General features: G+C 56.3%; 1 protein-coding gene across 1 annotated transcript in view; it reads right to left on the bottom strand.

Moving 5' to 3' along the window:
- PKP1 (plakophilin 1) overlaps positions 1-22,565 on the bottom strand; it is a 50,195-nt gene that overhangs the window by 3,906 nt on the left and 23,724 nt on the right. Inside the window, exons 3-13 of the mRNA XM_025855283.2 lie at positions 15,051-15,445; positions 12,564-12,708; positions 11,461-11,668; positions 10,252-10,429; positions 8,796-8,910; positions 6,984-7,139; positions 6,003-6,179; positions 4,577-4,730; positions 4,022-4,208; positions 3,337-3,421; positions 220-326 (exon numbers count right to left, since the gene is read on the bottom strand). Coding sequence (XP_025711068.1) covers positions 252-326; positions 3,337-3,421; positions 4,022-4,208; positions 4,577-4,730; positions 6,003-6,179; positions 6,984-7,139; positions 8,796-8,910; positions 10,252-10,429; positions 11,461-11,668; positions 12,564-12,708; positions 15,051-15,445 — 1,875 coding nt within the window. The 3' untranslated portion in view covers positions 220-251. The remainder of the gene's footprint in view (positions 1-219; positions 327-3,336; positions 3,422-4,021; positions 4,209-4,576; positions 4,731-6,002; positions 6,180-6,983; positions 7,140-8,795; positions 8,911-10,251; positions 10,430-11,460; positions 11,669-12,563; positions 12,709-15,050; positions 15,446-22,565) is intronic.

The following is a 22,565-nucleotide window of genomic DNA, read 5'->3' as shown; positions in this document are numbered from 1 at the left end:
TGATGCTATCAGGACACCGCCCATCCCTAATGTCCTGTGGCCAAGTAGCCTGTACAGCTGTCCTCACAGGCCTTGTGTCGGCCACGGCCGGGCCATCTGCCAGACTGAAGAATGCTTCTGTGCCCTGCGGAACACAGGCCTGGCCTCTCCCTCTGAGACCAACTGAGGCTGCTGCAGGGGTCCTGGATGTGCCTCTGCCCTGGGGGGGCCGATTCTTACCTGCAATCTGTACTTGCTTGGGCAGCCCCTTCTTAGAATCGGGAGGTGAAGTTCCTGAGGCTGTTGGGCCCGGCTAAGGTTCCCAGCATGTTCCTATCCAAGCCTTGCTGCAGGGGGAAGAAACAGCAGCTGCATGAAACACTCTAGGACGAAACAGCGTGGGACTTCCCACGGGGCCAGACACTGGCTTCCCAGAGTGGCCTTGGGCTTGTACCAGACACTGCCCTCCCGGAGTGGCCTCGGGCTTGAGCCATAGCCCTCTGGATTCATTACATGTGTGCGTCAGGAAATCAGTCAGGGCTAAACCTGGACTGATTAAATGCGCAACCAAACATAAGGCCGTGCATATGCCCGGGTTAGTCAAGCGTGTCTGGGCTTCCACCCGCGCTTCTGAATTTTCTATGTGGATCTGCAGAAATCTGAATTAAGGCATAAGGATTTAAGCTCATAGTCATTACTCTTTAAACAGAACAATAACCAAAGTCAGATTAGAAAAGCTGTTTGTTTTTCTTCCTTCTGACTGTCCCTGTTTTCTCTTTTCCCCAAATCTTGACAAGAGCTCTTGGCAGCGAGGACACATCCAGCGTTTCTCACATACCAGAGAGGCGCCTGGTGCCGGTACTGAGGAGCCGCCACGCTGTAGGCTCTGTTTACCTGTCTGCTCTCCCACCTGCAGCCCCACCAGCCCCTGAGCTCCTGCTGAGGAGTGACAGAATCTTGTTTCTGTTATTTCTCCCAGCATACTGCAGGTGCTCAATAAATGCTTTGGAGTGAATGGGGACAGCAGATGGGGCCTAGAGGCCCTTGAGAAGGGGTGCCTGGTGCCAGCTAAGAGCTCCGAGAATCTGTCAGCTCTCACTGGCCTGTGGGAACATGAGGGATCCAGACACCAGGTGGTTCAAAGCCCAAGGCCTGCTTGGTCTGGGCATGAATCACATGATGTTGGTTTTTCCACCACAGATTTGCTTGCTCGCTCCTGTTGAGCTTGGCTGGATTTGGTGGAAAGAGCCCAGGAGTGAGAATTCCTGGGTCCCAGCCCTGCTCTTGCCATGACTCACTGCATCAAGGCAAAGTCCTGTTCTTCAGGATGGACACAAGCCCCATGGCCTGCCTCATGGTGGTTGTAAGGACCCAGTGGGCGGTGTGTGTGCGGGTGCTCTGGGGACAGAAACATGGCCCTCGTCACGTCGAAGCTGCCATCAAGCAGGGCTAGAGGGAGCAATGGGGACCGGATGGCGAAGCTGGTTCCCACGGGTGCTGTACAGAACAATGTTAACAAGGGGACTCTCTGGGTGCCTTGGGGGGATGTGGTATCAGTATTTCTGGGTGAGCTGAACCTTCTGGACCACTATGGAACAGCTTGAGGAAGTTCTCACCCAGTCTCTTCACCTACCTCCCTTCCACGGAGTCTCCCCTGCAGCTGCCCCGTGGCCAAGCCTGCCCACACTGTGGTTTTGCTGGGAAAGAGCACTGGACTGTCCACTAGAGGACATGGGCCACCACTGGCCATGGCCTTCAGCCTTCCCCAGTCGACCTTGACTGCCATGGTCCCTCCTGTCGCCCTGCTGTGCTGGAGGAAGAATTGTTCCTCCTTCCGCCCCCGGGCGGCTGTCTTCCCATCTCCTCTCCTACCCGATCAGGCCACTCCTGACCCTGAGCCCCGCTCCGTTCTGCGGTCTTCCTCATCCTCCCGCGCCTTCACCTTCCCCTGCTCTGCTCACTCCTCGTCTCACGACAGAGATGCTTGGGTCCCCTCCGTCATTAAACAGGGGTCTTTTTACTCATGCCTTTGTCTCCCTCCTTTCTGGGCCACACTGGTTCTCCCCTCTGCCCCACTCCGCCCCCTCCCCGTCCCTCCTCGCCCACGGCAGGGGCCCCAAGGGCTCCCCTTGCTTTGCCAGCAGTGCTCTTGCAGGTGGCCTGGGACTTCTGGATCGCCTCATCCGGGGGCCTCCTTGGCTTCCGTCCTCCCTGCTGCCTTGGTAGCCCCGGGGACTGCCGCCTACCCGCTCCCGTGCTTTGTCCTCCCACACGGGCTGCAGCTGCCTCCTGGCTCCCTGGCCCTTTGCTCTCCTTGGCCCCCAGCTGAGGATCTTCTCCATGCTTCTGCCTTTACCCTCCAAGACTCTCCCACACACCTGTGCCCCATGGTGGTCCTGCCTGCTCTCGGGGCTTCTACTTGCCCAGTGTCCCCGTGGGAAACACCTGTGTGGCAGCCCGGCCTCTCTCCTCAGGTCCCACACCCGCGATCCAATCCCCTCAGACTGGACCTCCTGAAATCGGGACTGCTCTCCCTCTCCCTACAAGGCCTACCTGGCCTCTCCCCAACCGATCTATTTCTGCTAATGTGGCCGCAGTGTCTCCAGGCTTGCACTGGAGCATGGTCAGTCTGCCCAGTCTGTTTCTTCCACGTTCTGTCGTTGTTCAGGCCTCATCACTGCTGACATCTCTGTCTAACGAACAGCGGCCGCAGGAGCGGGAGAGGCCAGTGTGGGGAGGTTTGGTAAACTGAGACCTGGGGTAGGACTTTGTGTGTGACGAGGTTGAGAGGCGCTGAGGACAGAGAGGAGCCAGGGTCGCCACTTGACAGATGAGGCTGCCCCTGCACCTCTCAGTTCCCTGGGCCCCGCCACTGTATCCAAGTATTGCTTTAATCATGACACTCTCTACCTAAAACCCTCAATGGCTCCCCTGTGCCAAGGGCAAACTCTCACAGAGATTAAAGGGGTTTGTAATCTAGCCCAAACCTACCTCTGAAGCCACAGAGCACATCACACCCTCAAATGAATTCTGTGCCTTTTGCCCACCTCGCTTTTCAGTTTGTTCCTAAAGGATCCCACCCCAGGCCTCTCACACATTACCTTGATTCCCTCTGCCCTTCATGCACTCGGCACCTCCCCAGAATTCTAGCCGAGAGATTTGCTCATAGTGTGATCACGTTCATTGTCACGCACATTGGTCTCTCAGCTCTGACTCTGTCTGGAGTGCGGCTCAGTCCCCGCCATGGGGTGGGGTGGGCCATTCTGCTTCTCTTTTCTTGCCCCACTCAGACTTGATTCTGTGCAGGGGACATGCAGGAGAGCCTCATGGGCAGGGGTCAACAGTGCGGGCCCTTACCTGCCTGAGGACGCCCTGCAGTTCCTTGCTGGACCACATGTCAGACAGGAGGAGGCGGGCAGCTTCTGCAGCCTTGGGTGAGGCACTGGGCGGGCAGGAAGTTCATTTGTGGGGTGAGTCTCGGGGAGGCATGAGAATGAGCACCCTCCTCCCTCCTCCCCTCACCTCGGGTCTTAGAGATGTGGGGAGGCCCCAGGGGTGCATGAGAGAGGAGCCCCATCGGGCTGGTCACTCTGCGCAGTAGGCATGACCCCACAGCCCTGCCCACTCAGAAGTGTCCTAGGATTCTCCGTGGGGGCTGTGAGGGGGAAGGTCGCCTAGCCCTTGTTCTGGGAGGAGAAAGCCCCATGGAGCAGAATAAAGTTCCCGCACAGCGGGGTCTGCTGCTCCATGCCTCCTGCTGACCCTCTGAGGACCCAGTGTCCCCTGGTGATCCACAGCGGAGAATGCACTGCCGCTGCCCCGTTTGTGCAGCCTGAGGGCCTGGCTGCTGGATTCAGCCCTACAGTGCTCTTGGCTTCTGGAACTTCTCTGCATCCAGGCCTCTCCTGCCCTGGCTCTCTCTGTACTGGGTCCTGCTCCCGCCGCACCTCTGAGACTTCGCAGGGAGTCGTGCTTTGCACGGGGTGGGGGTGAGGCGGTGTGGGGGTGGGGTGGGGAGGAGACCGCCCGCTTCCCCACCTACCTGCTACGGCACAGGTTGATGACGTTGTTGACCATGCTGCTGGTGAAGTACTGCTTGGCCATCTGCGGCTGGGAGGCCATCAGGTTCCTCACAGTGTAGCAGGCCGAGGACAGGATGTCTTCCGAGTTGCTGGTGTTCCCAGTGTGACTGGTGAGGAGCCTGGTCACTTCTGGGAATACTTGGTTCCCTGAGAGAGAAAGGAGTGGATGGCACAGGCTCAGAGGACCGAGGGAGAGAGGGGCTGAGGGGCTTCCTCTGGGGCCATAGTCCCGGACTGCCCTCAACCAGGTTCCTAGACAGGTGACGCCTCAAGGCTCCATTCTAGCTCTAACTCAGGGCTTGGGACCCAGATGGGACCTCTGCATACCTGCCCCCCATCTCCAGGAGACCTGCCCCTTCCTACCCCCAAGTTTCTCTTGGGCCAGCTTCCCCTCTTGGAATGCTCACCCTTTAGAGGGGGACCTTCCAGCAGGCTCTGGAAAGTGGGGGGGTCTGCCAAGTCCTAGCTGGAGGCCCGGGGCAGAGGGGTGGTCTGACGCTGTGGAGGGTGCTTACCCATCGCTCGGTGCAGCACAGGGTGGCGGGACATGTTGCTCAGGAGGGAGGCTCCTGACCGCACCACATCAGAGTTGCCAGATTGCAGGAGGCGAGCAATTTGTGGCAAGCCCTTTTCCTTGAGCCCGATCAATTGGCTCATGCCGCTGGACATCTGAGAAAGAAGGCCCAGTGAGGACCTAGCCTGTGGCTTCACAGGCACCGTGGTGGAAGCGGGCCAGGTAATCCCAAAAGAAGAGTCCCAAATACCGTTTCTCTTTCGCATTGGAAGCACGGACGAAGAGCGACACAAATTTACTCATGCGCCAGCAACGAACCAAGCACCCAGGCGAAAATGCACCCCCAACTCTCCTGACCTTGATCTCTACTCCCGGATCAGCCTGGAGCCCAGATGGGTGATGAGAGGGAAGTCTCAGACCCCTCGCTCATGGGGGCCCTGAATCGACTCCTGGTCTAACAAAATGGTCAGATGCCACTGCTCAGCTATTGGTCTCAGCTCTGCCTTCCTTACACGTCCCCGCAGTCTGCTCACGTGGAACCTTACGGTCAGTGATATTTGTCGATGCAAGAAGCACTGACCACCTTCCAACTTCCCTACCTCCGGAGTACTCAACACATATTTGTTGGGTACTTGCCCAGGACAAAGATGGGTAAGAGAGGGTCCGTGCCCACAAGGAGACACAGTCCAGGGCCCCGTAGAAGTAGGCCAGCTCTAGCAACAAAGCCATCCGAGCTATAATCTGGTCCCAGGCTGGTCTGGAGTTCTTAAAGACCCCCAGCCTCATCCTCTCACGGTCAAGAAAGTTCCTTCCTTACCTCAATTCACCCTGGTCCTGCTTCCAGCTGATTCTCTTTTGTCCCAAGGAAAGATGAGGGGTTGTTGACTGCCTCCCCATCTAAATGCTCGTTGATTACAGCAGGCCTCCTATGGCTCAATGCCATTCCATCATGTCCGCCAAACTATATTTGGCCTCAAAATCTCTACTGATCCTGCCACATCTTCCTCTAGATCTGCCCACACGCCAAACCCTCTATTTTTCCCTCCATCAGTTCAACAGACAGGAGACTCCACCTGCCACAAACAAACTTCATCTCTGTCCCCCACCCCAGACAGGGCCGGCATGGGGCCAAGAATCACAAGGCAAAGGGGACTCTGTGGGCACAGACAGAAACCAGCAGAAGTGGGTTTGCCGAGCCGCCGCCTGGGAGTTCCCAGAGGGCTGGGCTAGTTCTCTTCCCTCACTGCTCCGCCATATCACACAGGACACTGCCTCTAGTCATGTCTGTAGAACGGAGCTCCACAGGCCATAGGTGTTTGCTAGGACTCAGACTGTGGACACACTCGCGGGAGAACAGGGAAGGGAACAGAGCCTGGCTTCAAGTTGGAGAAATGGGGGTGGGCACAGGGGAGGAGGCCACTCCTCACCAGCCCCTTGCTGGCGGTCAGGTTCTGCAGGGCACCAGCGCAGGCCTCCAAGGTGGCGTCTTTCTTGCTCTTGCTCATGAGGTTCAGGTAGGTGCGGATGGCATCTGAATGGTACAGCCAGCTGCTGCCCTTGGGGTTGCTCTCTTCCTCCGGAAGGGGGCAGTCGTAGTTGTTGTTCTGAGGACAAAGTGCAGGTCAGCAGGGAGCCTTGGGAAGGGACCGAACCCAAGCCTTCTGCGTGCCCCCCAACTCCAGGGTCCTGGTTCCTGATGGGAGGGGCCTAGGAAGCACCTGCCCCAGTGCCCCTTTCCTCACTATGGCAGCTCCACAGAATTGAGTGAGGGCAGGGGCCATGGTCCTCCTCCATGGTCTCTGAGGGAGGCAGAGAACAATCTCGGGATCCTGGGAAGGGTGCTGCAGGCCAGCCTCTGCCCAAACCTTCCAGCGGCTTTTGGGTCTCACACCATGATGTGTCCCCTCCCAGAGTCAGACTCTGAGCTTGACCCACCCTGGGCCAACGGGCCATTGTACCCAGCGCGGGAGGCCTGGCCCTCCCTCCACAGCACCCTCCTGTTTCTGCGGGGACCTGGGAGGCTTGGGAGCTGGTGGGAACCAGGCCAGAGAGGGCTTAGAGTCCTGGCTACCCCCAAACCTTCCCGGGTAGTGGAGAAGATGGGGCCGAGTTTATCACTCACACAGTAAAAGAGGACAAGCTCTGCCAACGGAGGGCTGAGGCTTTTGACCTCTGGGCGGTCTGAGCTCCTCCAGTCTCAAGAACACAGATCCCCTCTGTATGCAAGACAGAATGCCCTGTACTCGGCTCCCAGAGTGCGGCCCCAGCCCGAGGCCAAGGCTTTGGCCCGCGCTTGGCCTCTCGGGCTGGTTTCAGGCTTCAGGGCGGTGGTGGGGGGGGGGGACAGAGGGGGAAGGGTGGGCCAGGCCGCTGAGCCCAGCAGGGTGCCTGGTGGCGTCCGCGCTCACCATCATCTTGGTGCTCTTGTTGCTGAAGCAGCCCGTGGAGGACTTCTCAGTGTAGGCGTTGCGCGCATTGTACTCCAGCTGGCGGTAGTGGGTGGGCACCTCGGCGTCCAGGCGGTAGGAGAGGTTGTGCAGGATACACATGCAGTTCTCCACGGACTGGGGGCCAAGCAGAAGCGTGGCACCTGAGCCCGGGCCCCGCCCTGATGGCGTCCCGGGCCCCGTCCCTGCCCTTAGCTCCTGAGGAAGAGGCAGGTCCCTCAGCTCCTCCAGGACAGATGAACACGGGCTCTCCCGGTCACGCTTCCCGGAGCCTGGACTGGAATCCAGTTCTCTCATTTCCTAGCTGCGTGACCTTGAGTGGCTTGCTTTACCTTCGGGGCCCCGGCTTTCTCAGTCGTAAAATGGGACTGAGGTCACCGACTTCATTGGGCTACTGGGAAGAGGCTACTTGGAAGTGCCCGTCATGGGGCCCCGCACATAGCAGGACACGCGGACAGCGGCCACCGCTTCTACTGCGACAGCAACTGTCCAGCGGTCGGACTGGGCTACTGAAGCGCACACCTCTGTCCTGGCACATTCTCCTTCAGGAGCAGCCTTGGTTCAAAAGCCATTGAAGCCCCATGCCCCTGTGATTCCCCCTTTTCATGGCTGGCTGGTCCTCAACTTCCAATAGCAGGGGTGCTGACCTATCCCAAGTCCACACGGGCAGCAAGACCCAGGACCTGGGATTTTGCCACGGCAGCTTCTCCTAAGCCTTTGCCATTTGTCCTCCGTGGACAGGCTGGGGTTTGGGCCAGCAGACTGACCGTCTGAATGATGTCAGCCCTGCTAGGGTTTGAGGGACTCAGAGTCTTAGGGCCTGGGCTATACAGGTAGAGGGGATGCTGCATCCAGAGCAGAAAAAATATGATGCCCCCTGGGACCTGGCTGAGGATCCGAGGGACCGTCTCTCTCCTGAGGCCCTGTTGTCACATCCAGTGGAGGAGGGGGAGACAAAATCTCTCCACGGGAAACTGTGTGCAGGACCCAGTACCCGTGGTGCCCAGACAGTCCCCCGGTCATCTAGGGACAGTGGGAACTCACTATTCTCCCGAGTTGCTGTCCTGCCGTGATGGAAACATCTCAGCCTTCAGTTTCTCTTCCCTCCGTGATTTTTCCTGTCTGTCTGTGTGCTAGTGGGTCCCAAAGCCCAGAGGGGACAGGAGGCGGCTTGGCCAGTGGCCTCATTGGGACGAAGTGGGAAGCCAGTGCAGCAGAAGGAGCCTTGGTGCAGGGAGGACCCCCAGGGGCATGAGTGCGGCCCCTCAGGGCTGCAGGCGGGGCTCGGCACCGGCGACAGCAACTGCTCACGGAGAGTTCACTCGGTGCCGGGCCCGCTTCGTGTCTTGCTTATGAACTAATTGAGCCCTTAAACTAACCCAGGAGGCAGATTAGGATTATGATCATTTCTGTTGGAGCAAAGTGCAAACTGAGGAACAGAGACATCATGGAAGTGTCCGCATTCACACAGCCTCTAAGTGAGGGACAGGGGACCTGCCTCTGTAGCCACTGTCCCCGGCGAGCAGAGCACTCTGCAGACAGCTGTCCCCTTCACTGGCCGGTCTCTGGGCATCTGTCCTGTCACTGGACCATGCCTTAAAGGCCCCTCGAGTGCAGACCTGCCTTGTGGAGCCTGGGAGAGGAAAATGTCAGGACCTAGAGTCCAAGGAGCCGCCCTCACTGATTCTGGGGAGGCCCTGGGCCTTGGAGCGCTGGACAGAGAGGAGGACGGGGGTCCAGGGCCGGGGTGGGGTGCCGCCTGGGTGCGCTCACCTTGTCATCACAGCGGCTGGCCGCCACGCAGTTCTGGACATAGGCCATAAGGGAATCAATGAGTCCCGTGTAGTTTCGCATGGTCTGGCGGCCTGCATCGGCAGAGCTCAGGTTCCTGAGGGAGAAAACAGAGAAGGGGTGAGGAGGCGGGGGAGGGGGGGGCGGAGAAGAGAGGGGTTGGGGGGCACGCAGGGGAGAGTAGGTGGGGGCGGAGGGGAGGGGGGATGAGGTTGGAGGTTTGATAGGATGAGAGCAGGGCAAACGAAATGAGGAAGAAGGAAGGAAAAGACCATTCAGCCAATTCTGCCCCATTCTGGCTGAGGTTGGATGGGCTCTCATTTGAACTCAGCTCTTTCCACCCCTCTTGCGGCCCACCTGTAACTTTTATGAAGGTCAAAGCCTCCAGTGCGGCTAGCAGACCAAGACACATGCCCTACCACTAAGGGGCACCTGTTGAATGGGGGCTGGAAGCTTCGCCTGCCCAGTTTTTCTTCTGTGGGACAGGAGAAGCTCTGTGGGGTGCTGGGGCCAGGGGCTGGATCTGGGAAAAGAGCTGATGGGTGCTTGACTGGGGGGCCAGATGCCCCCTTTCCGTGGAAGCTGTGTTCTGCCCCAGCAGTGGGCTCCTTCCCAAGCATCCTGGGCCTGTTTGCGTGGTGTAGGCCAAGTGTGGCCGCTGGTGTCCCCAACAGCCCTGCAGCCCCATCAAGTCCTCAACACCCTGGCTTTGCTCACTGGGGGCCACTGATGGAGGCTGAAAGGGAGGAGCACAAGCTGAGACAGAAGCTCACGCCACCTGCACCCCTCACTCTGGGGCTCCCAGGAATTGGAGAAGACAAACCCCATCAGAGCAAGGCATGACCCTAAAGGGGATCCATTCCACTGCTTCACCTCCATACCAGCACCCACAACCCAGCTTGCAATCTGTCTCCTAGAATGAGCATGCCCACGTCCCTCCTCCAACAGCCCCCAGGGGCCCTGCTTCATGCTGGTGTGGGACTCACGAGACTTTGGGCAGAGCTGTGCCATCTTCATGCCAATGAATATGGCAATTGGTGTTAGCATCATAGCTGCGAAGTGACTCACTAGGAGCCAATCAGCAAATTTTTGTCCAAAAGAACACACTTCAAGATAGTACAAAAAATGCATTTTTGGGAAATGGAAGAGAGGGAAATGGTTGAACCAGTTTGAATATTCAGATCTGGCATTTCCACTCTTAGATTTCTAAGTTTGCTGTGGTCCCTTAAAGGAGGTCATGGAGTCCTGATCCTTATCTGGATCTGGGGATGTCAGGAGTGCTGGGGCCCCGTTTCCTGGAGTCTACCCATGAAGACCAGTGCCAGCCAGACTGCATTTTATGTTCTCCGCCCTGGCTGAGTCCTGCCCGAGATCGGGCTGCCTGGGCAAAGGCCCAGGTCTGGGGCCAAAAGACCCCACGGGCGGGCTCTTCTCTCACCTCAGGCAGCCTGTGGCATTGAAGAAGACTTCAGGGTCCACCATTTCCCGGGTCATGTTGCTGTTGCCATCACACCAGCCGGAGAAGGGAATGATGACCCGGTCGGCCAGCACAGGCAGGGCATCCACGATGAGCTCCTCCTTCAGCTCATCAGTGGAGGACAGGTTCCAGAGCAGCCCTGGAGGTTGGGGACCGTCAACTCAACACATACCAGGCTCAGGAAGACCCCAGGCAATGGCGTGCCACCCCCAGCCTGCTCTGGCAAACGAGCCCTACTGGAACGTCACTTTCCAAGTAGGCCTGGGTTATTCAGTCTAGCGTCTGATTGTTTCCTGAGCCCGCTTCCCAGTGTCTCAACGAGGTTCTTTGAGGGCAGGGAGCATCTAGAATTCTTTATCTAGGCCAAAATTATGAATATGGAAGGCGATCGAGAAACATTTGATTGTTCTGTGGTTTTTGATGTAAATGTTAGCACTCAGAGTCTTGCGATGTTCTCTATTTTCCACCTGAGAGTCAGTCCAGAAGTACTGATCATGGTTACTCTGTGCATGGTCTCATCTTCCCAGTCCAGTCTGAGGGTTTCATAGTTCCTTCTGTTTCTTGTGTCCTCGGCCCAAGTGCTTAGCATATTGTTTGGGCACAGGAAGGTGCTTAAGATCTATTAATCCCTGCTCTCATTGACCTCCCTTCCTCCCCTTCACCTGTAGATCCCAGGCTCTGCTGAATATGGATCCTGCCTGGACACCAGCCTTCTACTCTTTGCCTTCTGTCTTCAGAAGACCTTGATTCAGGTGGCTCAGTCGCTTAAGCATCCGACTCTTGGTTTCAGCTCAGGTCATGATCTCAGTCTCATGAGACAGAGCCCCACGTTGAGCCTAGAGTCGGGCTCTTCGATCAGTGGGGAGTTTGCCTGAGATTCTCTCTCTCCCTCTGCTCCTCCCCCCCCTCATTCTCTCTCTCTCTCAAATAAATAAATAAATCTTAAAAAAAAAAAAGACTTTGACCCCTTGTGGGTATGCACCGTCTGGACACCACTAATCTGGCTAAGGCCAGTGCCATGGGCGCGCCCAAGATCCTAGCCTGAGGTCAAATCTGCACGGTTGTGCTTTGACCCAGCCTGGAGGGGCTGCCCCACACCCCGTCTTGGGACTGCAGCCAGCAGTCTTGCCCACCCCCGACCCCTAGCCCTCCACGGCTGGCGCTCCCTACCGGTTAGTTGTTTCTGGATCTCAGTACTCCCAGTTCTCCTCAGGAGGCTGACGGCCTCTCGGATCCCATTCTGCCTCCGGGTCTCCAGCTTGTTGGCGACGCTCCGGAACACCAGGTTACGCAGGGCCCCGGCCGCGGCCTGCTGGACGTTCTGGTTGGGGCTCCGGAGCAGGTCCACCAGCTTGCAGATGCCTCCCAGCTGATAGACCTGTTGGGATAGGGGGGGCCGCCTTGCCCAGTCAGGAAGGTGAGGCTGATCTAGTGACTCTACTCAAAGCGATTTTCTCAGACCCAAAAGTCTACTGCCAGTTCCAAAATATTCAAGCCAACCAGAATAAATAAGCAGTGTGGAGTCACAGCAACCAGATCAGGAACCAAGACGGATTCAGATGCTAGCCCCCCCACGTCCCCGCCAGGAGAGGCATCCCCCTGTTCTGAGCCCCACTTTGCTCCTCTGGAATACGGCAGTGAGGACCGGAGGAGGAAATGTATATAAATACACTTCAAAATCCCAAAGCAAGACAGACGTAAGGGAGACCCTCCCACGGGAACTCTTTCTCCTGTGGCAGGAACTTTGATGCCGATGGATCGTGGAATCTCTAGGAAACCTGTTTAGGGCACCACACTTTAGGGCTGAGCTGCTGAGCCCTATAGGCATCCTTCCCAACAGCCGAGCTCAGGAGGCATGAACAAGCCCTGTTTCCCACCATGGATGCTTGGTGAGAAAGAGGATCAAGAAACAGAGAGGCAGAGAGGCCGAGACAGACAGACAGAGGGAAAGGGCCTGGGGAAGGGAACTGAAGGGTAGAGAATAGTCACATTCTCTGGTGGCATCTAAGAAAGGGGATTTCTGTTGAACCCATGGCTGTTTCTTCCATGTGACCAGTGGGGGAGACACGCCTGACTAATGTCCACTCAACTAGAGGGTTAAGATCCCCAGCTGTGATCTTAGGCAATGCCAAGCACACTCCTTGCCCCAGGCAGCCAGGCAGGGTGAGAAGGAGCAAATGCAAATGCCCCCACCCATCTCTAAATGGGGTCAGGCTGACACACACCCATTCCCTGCCCAGGCCTTCAGGGGGAGAAGGTGTGCAGCCAGTTACCTGTTGTTTGGCCGATTCATCCTGGAAGCAGGTATGCTGGATGTAATAGGCCCCAATGGCCTGGTACTTCTCATCCTGGGAGCTCAGGTACTGCACAGCCTTAGGGATAGTCAACCCACTGCACTCGATATCCTCGCTGCAGATCCTGCGGGCAATGGGCAGTGGGGTGGGTTCCAGGGTAGGCTAGGAGCCCCGGGGCCAGGGGCTCAGAAACCCCCCTGTATGCCCAAGCTGCCACAGCCTATCCATCCATCCATCCATCCATCCATCCATCCATCCATCCATCCATCTTCCCTCCCTCCTGTCTCTATACAACCATCAATGCCTCCATCTCTCCCAAAGTCCAGCTAATTCTTCTCATATAAAAATTCTCACATCTGCTCCTTCCAACCCTCACGGGCACTGCCTTCCTTCTGACCATGATCACTCTCACTGGGACTACAGCAAGAGATCCCCACAATTGGGTCTCTCCTCCAGGCTCCCCTTTTCAAAATTTTCCTCCCTTTTCCCAGACTAGCAGTCCTAACACCTGGTTCACTGTACTGTTCCCATCAGTGGCTTCTCCATCCTGCAGGTTCAAGTGCAGACTGCTTAGACTAATATCCAAGGGCACATGTTAAGTTGGACCACATGAAATGGCTGATAGTCAACTTTTCTGAGCCACAAAACTAAACATTTTATGTTTCAACCTCGGTTTGGCTCTGCTATTCCCTCTTGCACACGCCCCAGCCCCTCACAAGGTCTGCTCCAGCGAGACTCTTCTCTCCACTGAGCATCCATGTGGCTCTCAGATGTGGCTGTGTCCCCTCCCCTCACAACACAGGAGCCTCGCTGAAGCCCCGCTTCCCTGAACATTCCAGCGAAAGGATACCTTTCCACCTGTCTGTGTCCTGCTTCCCAACAGAGACGGAGAGTTCCCGGGGGGCAGGGGCGGCCCCTTCTGTGGTACCCAGCCCCACCCCACTAGGGATCTCCTCGGTGTTTGTACTGGCCTCAGTTTTCTTCTCCTCATGTGTGCTGCCTCAGTCCTGCCATAAGTATTCGTGGGTCTAGTGAGGCGTCCTAACTCCATTTCGGGAAAAATCACCCAATGGGCAGAACTCTCTGGTCTTGTATCAGTAGCACTCCTGCCCTGCATTGAGCAAATGTCACATTTGCCAGTCAAACATCATCTCTAAATGGCTTGTCATACATCCCCTTCCCTGTCTTGCCTAGACCTTGTCCTCTCAGAGCCTCTGGTTTGGGGCGATGAGCCAGGGCTAGATGCTGCCCCGATCCCTGCTCCACAGGAGAGGGTTTCTTAGTCCTTCTCCAAATCATCCTAAATACACCTTATGGCCTTTGAAGTAATTAGGAGAGGTTCAGCTTTACAGTGGGGTTCAGCTTATTATCAAAACAGTGCGACAGAGTGGGGAAGAGTACAGGATGCTGCATCAGCTGTGTGACCCTGGGCAAGTGAGTTAACATCTCTGTGCCTTGTTTCCTCCTCAGGAGTTCTAGCACCTGCCTAGAAGGGGCTATGAGGTTTAGAGATGAAGACTGCAGAGCTCCTGGAGCTCTAGGAAAAACGGTTTATCAGTTAATTGTGTGGCTCTAAGATGGCTCTGGGCTGTTCTGTTTCTGGCTGTGTCCCCTAGCCTTACCATACATCCTGGAACATAGTAGATGCTTAGTAAATGCTTGTCAAATCAATGAATAAATGATCATTAGGTAGTGATAAGGAACAGTTTGGAGGTCTATGGAGCTCTGAGTCCTGGAGGGCAGGCCCAATGTCCCCTAGGACACTGTCCCATCCCCAAGCCACCTTGTGCCTGTGGCTCTTTACAGGACACCCCACTTCATCTCCTTCATTCTCACTGGGCCTTCAGTGTCGAGGGACGAGAGATGTACTCTGTTCTTCAGCACTAGATCCAGTTCCTCAATTTTGATGTCTGACCGTCCTGGTTGTCTGTTGTCCTATCAGGTGGAACATGGCCCCCTTGCCCATCATCCACATCAGGGCACACTCCTTTGCTCTTTCAGAACATGGATAGAGATTTGCATGCCTAAGATCACAGACTCTCGGTCCCCTGGGGGGCTTGTTAATACACACACGTTGCCGGGCCTCTCCCTGAGTTTCTGAGTCAGTAGGTTTGGGCGCAACCCGAAAGTGTTCCAGGTGATGCTGCCGCTTGCTGTTTGGAGACACACAGTTGGAGCACCACTGGCCTAGCTAACCCTCTCTAGTTAGCCTCCTCTGTTCATACCCTGTGACCCTTTAGAGCCGACATACCCCATGCGTTTTGTTAATGTCTGGGTTCTGTCTCCCCCTTCATACTGAGGACTGCCCAAGGTCAGGAACGCTCCCCCTGCAGGGACAAGGAACCCCTGGGGACCAAGGTGGTCCTTCCTACCATCAGCAGCTCCCTCGCAGCGTGCAGCCCCGCTGACAGTCTGCCTCTACCCTGGCCCCCGCCCTGGCCCCCCGCCCAGCCTGGCGGCACTTACTTGGAGCTGGCCCTCGAGTGGCCAAAGGACAGGTCCTTGTTGCAGGACATGGGCGGGACGTACACGGGGTCCTGTTTGGAGGTGCAGGAGGGCGGGCGCACGGGGCACTTCTTGACTGCCTTCTGGCCGCTGCAGGTGCTGTAGAAGCTGTAGCGGTTCTGGGTGGTCTTCTGGCCCCTGTTGCTCAGCGTGCCCTTGCGCAGGGTGCCCCGAGGGTCACAGTAGAGGTCAGGCTCGCTGCGGCTTGCCTTGATCTTCTGCATGAAGCAGATGTCACTGCCTGCGCCGGTTGTGGGACAGGGGCCCCGTGGGTAGTGCCGGCTCCAGTTCTCCATCTGGCTGTAGGAACTGAAGCGCTTGTTGTCATTCTCCCGCTTGAGGGTCCCGTTGTAGATCTGGGCAGAGGAAGGAAGGCGGGCTCAGTGGAGGTTCCTGACCGGCGATTCTGGATCCAGCTGGCCAAGAGACCCTGACCTCCCCCGGCCTCTGTAGTAACTAGTTCATGGAATCCCAGAATGTTCGGAGTGGAAGGCATCTTGGCCATCATCTGATATATTATTTTTTCAAACTGCAGGTTGTGACCCATTATGGATTATGAAATCCATTTAGCTGATTTGTGATTCTCATTTTAAAAAATAGGACAGCATGGTAGATGCTGGGATGTAAGCCTCAGAGTGCAAGGCTGGCTGCAGAGACACATGTTGTGTTGTGGGCTGGGCTGGGCTGCGCTGGAGAACACGTTTCTTACTGGGGGGGGGGGCGTGGGTAGCCATTCATCCAGTCCTACGTGAATGGCCCTGGCCAGGTGGGGAGTCGTAGGCCCAGAGAAGACAGGGGACTTCCAACTCAGGAGGGAAGGGCAACGCTGGACCTGTGCGCGTGCCCCCAAGTCCTTGCCCTGTCACCCCATGAAATTCTCAGACACTGGCAGCTTCCAACACAGCCAGCCTTCCTTGGCCACTTGTACTCAGCGTGGGCAAAATGTCTCCTTTTCTGGCCAGGACTGTTTTCCACTATTATTTCCACATAATAGTGGAACTCCTCATGTGGCCTCCCCTCTGCCAGGGTAAGAAGCAAATGGTAAGATCCCCTTCCAGGGGAACCCCTTACAGGCCAAAGGGGGAAAATACTTCTGCTCCTGGGCCTTCTTTGACAAGAGCACCTACACACATGAAGGCAGGCCCAGGGGCTTAGGGTGGGGTGCAAGGGGCCTCCTGGGCTTTTTGTCAGGCTTGCAGGAGGGAGAGGTTGGGCAGAGGCTCAGTCCGACAAGAAAACATACCGTAATGAGGCGCCCCCTGCCAGGGCTCTGTGTGAGCTCACCTGGGGATGCAGCCTCCCTGGTTAAGAGCCTAAAAAGCTGGAGATTTGGTGGGAATGAGCTCGGGACAGATCTGTTGAAGGGGGACTTTCCCAGGAGCTCACAGGCTGGTGGTAGGCCTGCTTGCTTTGACTTGTCCTCAGACTAGAGGGTAACACTGAGCCTGTGGAGATAAAGTGTCTCCACATAGGTGCTGACTTGGATCTCACCTTTGCTAGGATGAGCCAGGGCCAAGCCTAGCAGCCCAGAGCCTGCCCGCCCCACCCCATGAGTGTGTGTGTGTGTGTGTGTGTGTGTGTGTGTGTGTGTGTGTGTGTAGGGGAGGTGGTTAGACAACTGGGCTATTCTCCTCCACACCACATCTAGCCACACAAGTCTGGGGAGGGGCTTTCTCTTGGCCAGTTCCCTTTCATCTTAGCAGGAAACCACCATGGGTCAAGGTTCCAGTCAGAAGTGGCATCCAAAAGTCAGAAGCTACAAACTGTTAACCTTGACAATGGCGCTCTCATCTCCTCCACCCACATGCTCAGCTGGGCACCCAGGTGGGCATAATTTTCTTCCCCAAACTGGGTCAAACCAACCTACCCCAAAGGGAACAGGTGTGTGGGTGTCTGGGGAGGCATAAATGAGCAAATAAGAGGCAGAGGGAATCTGGAATGTGCACTTTGCACAAAATATGCAATTAGGCCTCCCCTGCTTTAGGCCAGTGGCCACACCCCTCACCCCTCCATCCTCCCAGGGCGGGGAAGGTGACGATAGCACTTCAGAGGGCAGGCTGAGCACTCCCATGTGGCAGGCTGAGCCTTAAATGGAAATGCAATAAGGAACTCTCTTGTTCTCAGTAAATGACAATCCTAGACGTCAGCTCAGGCACCTGATGAGGAGTCCAAACGCTCATCCTGGACCAAACCCAGCAAAAATGTGATCATGCTGATTAAGCCTGACAGAGGCTTTGGGCTTTGCTCTCCTGTGCTGGGAAAGGAACAATGGGCAGCCCTGCCAAGTCTCCGCGAGGGTGGGCTGCCTAGGGGAAGGGTGCTGGCTGCGCCCTCGGGGGAGCAGGCGTGGTGGAGAAGGCAGGGCTGACCCTGTGGGACTGCATTTCCTACCCCCCCATCAGCCACATCCCAGTGGCGTCACCCATTCCTGGGAGCCCCACCCCGGCTCCTTGTGTTATGGCTGCTGAGGACAGCCGTAGGTGATTCCTGTCATCATGACTCTTTGCTGTTACTTTGACAAGTGGGAGTGCCAAGCTTCCTCTTTGCCAGGCCCTTTCCTGTCCTAGTATCACAGGGGGTCTGGGTTTCCCTCCAAGGCTCAGACAAAGCAGGCTGTCACCAGCCTTCCCTGCGACCTTTCCCCTTTGCTGTCCATCAGGCTGAAATCTTGGGACTCCAGGTACATTCCTCCAGCTCCCTGGGCAGAGGGAGACTCAGTGGTCAAGAACATGGACTCTGGAGCCACACCGCCTAGGCCGAGCCCTGGCCATGTCAACTGCCCAATGGGGGGCCTTGGCAAACTTGCTTGAACACAACACACCTCAGTTCCTTTTTTTTTTTTTTAAATTTGTAAAACTGGGATTATAATTGTACCCAGTGTGGGGAGAATTCAGTGAATGAATGTTTGTAAAGTGCTTAGGACAGTGCATGACATAATGTTTGGTTAGTAGGGACATCTGTATCCCTCTGATGCTCAGACTGGAGACAGACTGGGGGCCTCTAGGACCTGGCTGAGGGTCGTTCATCACCCAAGCCATACCTAAAGGAGCCACCAGGTTGGCACTTGAAGGAGATGAACCCAGGAAGGTAGGCCAGTCCAGGAAAGGGGTATACACTAGTATTCAGAGCCTCATGCTAGTCTCACCCAATGGCCACAGAACAGGCCTCACTAGGTTTCAGAAAAACAGAGGAGTGTGGTCTGCCTGTACGGCTTTATGACGGAATGGAATGACGCGGGGTTTCTTTACGTGGGTGCTGTCGGCATTTGGGGAAGGACAATTCTTCATTGTGCAGGTTGCTCCAAACACTGCAGGATGTTTAGTTGCCTCTGGCCCCCAGGCCCTAAATGCCAGCATGCCTTGCTGTCATTGTGACTAGCAAGAACGCTCCCACACGTTCCAGGTCCTGAGCAGGCAGCAGCAGCTGGAGCGGAATACGGGGATAGTGTGCACCCAGGTGCCCACAGCAGGTGGGAGAGCTTCACTGCCAATGTCGGGTCTCCCAGGCACACCCCCACACCCAGATAGTGATCTGCTGGCAGCGTCCTCTGCTTTGAATACAAAGGACAGTAAGACACAGACACACACCACTCATCTGGTTATCTCATGCTTCCTTGGGAAACTCCAGCCTCGTGTGGTATGGTCCATGCATCAGAACATTCCAGAGGCTAGAAACTCGACTTTCTGGGGGCAGAGATGACCCTCAACCAGGAGTAGGCCAGAGGGAGCTAGAGTAGGCCAGAGAGGGCTACCCTTAGCAAAGAGCCTCTCCTAACCAGGCCCTGCTCTGTTTCCCTTTCTGCTAATGACTTAGGTCTTATAATTCATCCACCTTTCTCCCCTCCTCCCCTTCCTTCTTGGGAAATTGTGGCATTTTATGTCCTGCTGAATGCTCCCCAGCCCCTCTTCCTGTTCCTCCTCACGTTAGGAAGTGCTCAGAGGTCAACCTCCTCATTTTGCAGGCAGTCCTGGAGGGTGACTAGACTAACACAGCTCAAGAATAAGGGCCTCAAAGAACTGAATATAGTCAGTTTCCCCTTGAGAGTCCCATTCAGTCTGAAGAGACCCCCAAACTGGAAGAGCTCCTGTTGGCCCAAGTTCATCGGTCATGACAGTGACCAACCATTCAGGAAGAGATGGCATCCTTCTGTCCTTCCAACTGAGAATCCTTTCTGACTCCTCCTTTCCCGTTCCCACTGCCCAGACTGTGGCCCCGGTGAGCCTCAGCTCGCTGCTGGACAATTCCAGTGCCTCCCGCCAACCTCTAACCCAGCCCTTGGGGCCCTGGTGCCTTCCTGGTGGTGCCATCCACTTGACCTTCCTCAGACAAAGCTTTCCTTGCTTGACAAACCCACAGTGTCTCTCTGCTTCTTGCAAGAAGAACTCACCAGCCTAGCCCCCTTGCCTGTCCGGTCACCTCTTGCCTCCTCACACACCCCTTTATGCTCTCTGGTGACATCAACCACATCCTGCTTCTGCCCAGCCTCTTCTCCATCCTGCATAGCTTTCCTTGCCCCTCCTCCCAAATCCTGTGTTTCTCCAAGGCCTCTTCCCCAGTCATCTGCACAAGGCCTGCTCTGACCCACCCAAGGCCCCTTCTCCGGATCTCCGTTGTGTCCAGAGCTGGACTTCTTGATCTGCACACCCCCGTTGGCCGTGACCTTACGTGTTCTTTAGTTGCTAATGGTTTCTGTCATTTCCCCCAAGCTCTCCAGGGCAAAGATGCCCTTTACTGTGTCTAGAACAGGGCTGGCCTCACCGCAAGTGCCCAAAGGAGTGCCTTGACTTGCCATGGGAATGTGTGCCTGGGATGGAAATCTGGGCTGTTGGTTGGCACTGGGGTTCCCACAGCCTCCATGGGCCACAGGGATCCTTGTCAATGAAAAGAGCTGCCAGGAAGGCAGAGGGGTTCCAGATGAAGCAAGCCAGTCTGTGAGGGTGGCCCAGCGTGGCTTCAGGCTATAGGGGTCCAGGATTCTTTCCTTTACCCCTTGACCTGGGCTTTATTAGCTGGTTGGCTGAGCCTAGAGAGTTCTATGCCAGCTCTGGCTGACCAGACAGAAGGAGCCAGGCATGTGCTGGGCAGACGGAGATGAAAAGAGTGTCTGTGTCCCCAGCTATTAGTCCATTTTGAAACCAAGCTTCTGCCAGCAAGGTGGGGCTGGCCAAACCGGCTCTCCTGCAGGACACACCCTTGCTCTTCCCTACGAGTCCCACACCCAGCACAGTGCCCAATAGAGCCACCTGCAGCAATGTACTCTCCAACGCCCTTCTCATGAGACTATGTGCTCACACACAATTTCGTGGGGTCCCCGTGCCTCCTGGGCCGGGCGAAGCCCCTCCTGAGAAAGGACTTGCATTGAAAATGCCTTGAGGACAAATTCCATTTGCCACTTCCCTTGTACCGACTACTCCCCCTCAGTGCCCATTTGCGGGCCGTGGTGTAGTAGGCATGCTCTCTTTCACCTTCCTGGGATTTCAGTCAGGACTGGGCATAGCTGGCCAGTCACGGGGTGGCCAGGGTGGTGCAGAGCGGGCTTCACAATGGGGCAGCTCTGCTCCACTTCTGGGGGGTCTGGAGAGCCCAGGTCCTCTCTCGGCAAGGGCTGCCCAGGACGGGGCAATCAGGGCCCCGAGCGTGGGGAATTCTCTGTGCAGGAGGTTGGGGGGGGGGCTGCGGGCAGAGGTGGCTGCTTACTCAGCAGCTGGAGTCACTGAGAGCGGAGAGTGGCTGGGCCTGAGTCACCAAAGGTGGGACTTGGGCAGGAGGAATGCCAATCCCTGTCTCCTCCTGGGCTCCGCTCCCTGTCTGGCCAGGAGCAGGGGGTCCCACCCTGGGCTGGTCCTCCTTTCTTTCTCTGGCACATGGCTTTGTGTGGTGTGTGGAGAGCAGAGCCACCGCACCCCTCAGAACCCCTGACATCTGGGCAAAGAGCAAGCCTGTTCTGTTTGGAGGCGGCTGTGGTGGGTGGGCCCCTGCTGGGGAGTCCTTCGGAGCGGAGAGGAGCTACCCCACGATTCCATCCCCGGTACCCTGACACCTGCAGTACCTACTTGGGAGGGAACCCCCGTTTGCGAGCGGAAGGACAGGGGCTGGTGGGTGTCTAGTCAGTTAGACAAGGCACGACAAGAATTGGAAACAGCCTGATGTCAGGTGTTGGGCATCTTCTATCACTTGCATTTTTTTAATGTAGAAAAACCCCCCAAACCCACGAAAATTTTGATGCCCATCTTGGGTGTGCAGAGTTCATCGGAGATCTGGTTAATAGTGGTTAGTGTCCCTTGTCACCTTTGAGAGGTGGAAACTGGGAGCCTGCATCGTTCAGGGGAGTAGCAAGAAACATGGGTGATTCGGAACAAGTTTTCTAAAGTATCTGGATAACGGCAGCCCAACTAAAAAAGATCCTAAAAATCTCAAACTCCAGGCTGTGGCTTGTGGGTCTTTCAAGATGGTGCTGCTCTCTCCAGGGAGCTCACAATTCCGGTGAAAGAGGCATCCTGCCCTGATGGGCTCCAGGCGCCAAGTCTGCATCCCAGGCTCGTGGGAGGGTCATGCCCACCGAGGCTCCTGGCGCTATTGAGCACCAGGACCCAACATATACTTGGGCACCCGGCACCTTGCCAAGAGCTTGAACTCCATGACATCTGCCGTCTCAACAGACCACCGTGGCAGGCCCCGCACCCAACTCTGTCTCCACGCCCCGCTCCCTGCTTCATTGCTAACCTGTGGGAAAACGTGGATTTTCTGAAAATCTTCTCTGAAACCTCTCCCCCTTCACATCTGAACAGTGGGTTTTTCTTAGCCCCTGGAACTCCCAGGTTGGGTTTGGGGAGCAAGGACCTAAAGTTTCATGTGTACACATCTCTGTTATATTTGAGAAAGGAAATCTCCAGCAGGTGTTTACCACCTGTGAGAACAGGCCCCTTGACAAAGGACACCCGGACCTCGGCCGCCTCTCTTTCATGGGTTCATGCTCAGGCAAGTCTGAGGCAAGACTATCCTGCCCTCCAAGAGCCCCCTGTTCCGGGGTCATATCTTCTGCCTTTTGAACCCAGAGGCTGACCCCATTGCCCCAGTAACTGTTCATCCTGGGCAGAAGCCCTATAAGGTTTCAACATGAAATAACTCCTGGACTCTCAAAGGATACACTGGCTCCTGGAAGAGCACAGTCGAGGGTCAGGAGGATCCTATTAAGCCAGGCACCCCCTCACCCCCACCCCATGACCAGAAGTCTGGGGGAGGCTCAGTGGCCCCCTTAACCACCCCCCACACATGGGGCCAGGAAGTGCTTCCAGACATAAGAAGAAGAGGGCCAAAGGCCGTGAGGTGGGAGCATCCTCAGGAGTAGATGCTTACTTGGCCCCAAACAGAGCTCCTTGGAGACACCACTAGTGGAAGGAAACTGCTCCCACTGATGAGAAAGCCAAGAATCTCACATGAAAGGAGGAAGAGTTGGCTTCAGGGCTCCGGTGATGG

The sequence above is a fragment of the Callorhinus ursinus genome, unplaced genomic scaffold, assembly GCF_003265705.2.
Source record: "Callorhinus ursinus isolate GAN/ISIS: 27379988/994484 unplaced genomic scaffold, GSC_fseal_2.0 scaffold57, whole genome shotgun sequence".
NCBI classification, from domain to species: Eukaryota; Metazoa; Chordata; class Mammalia; order Carnivora; family Otariidae; genus Callorhinus; species Callorhinus ursinus.
The sequence above is the reverse complement of the archived record's forward strand: the minus strand, read 5'-3'. Positions and strand labels throughout refer to the sequence as shown.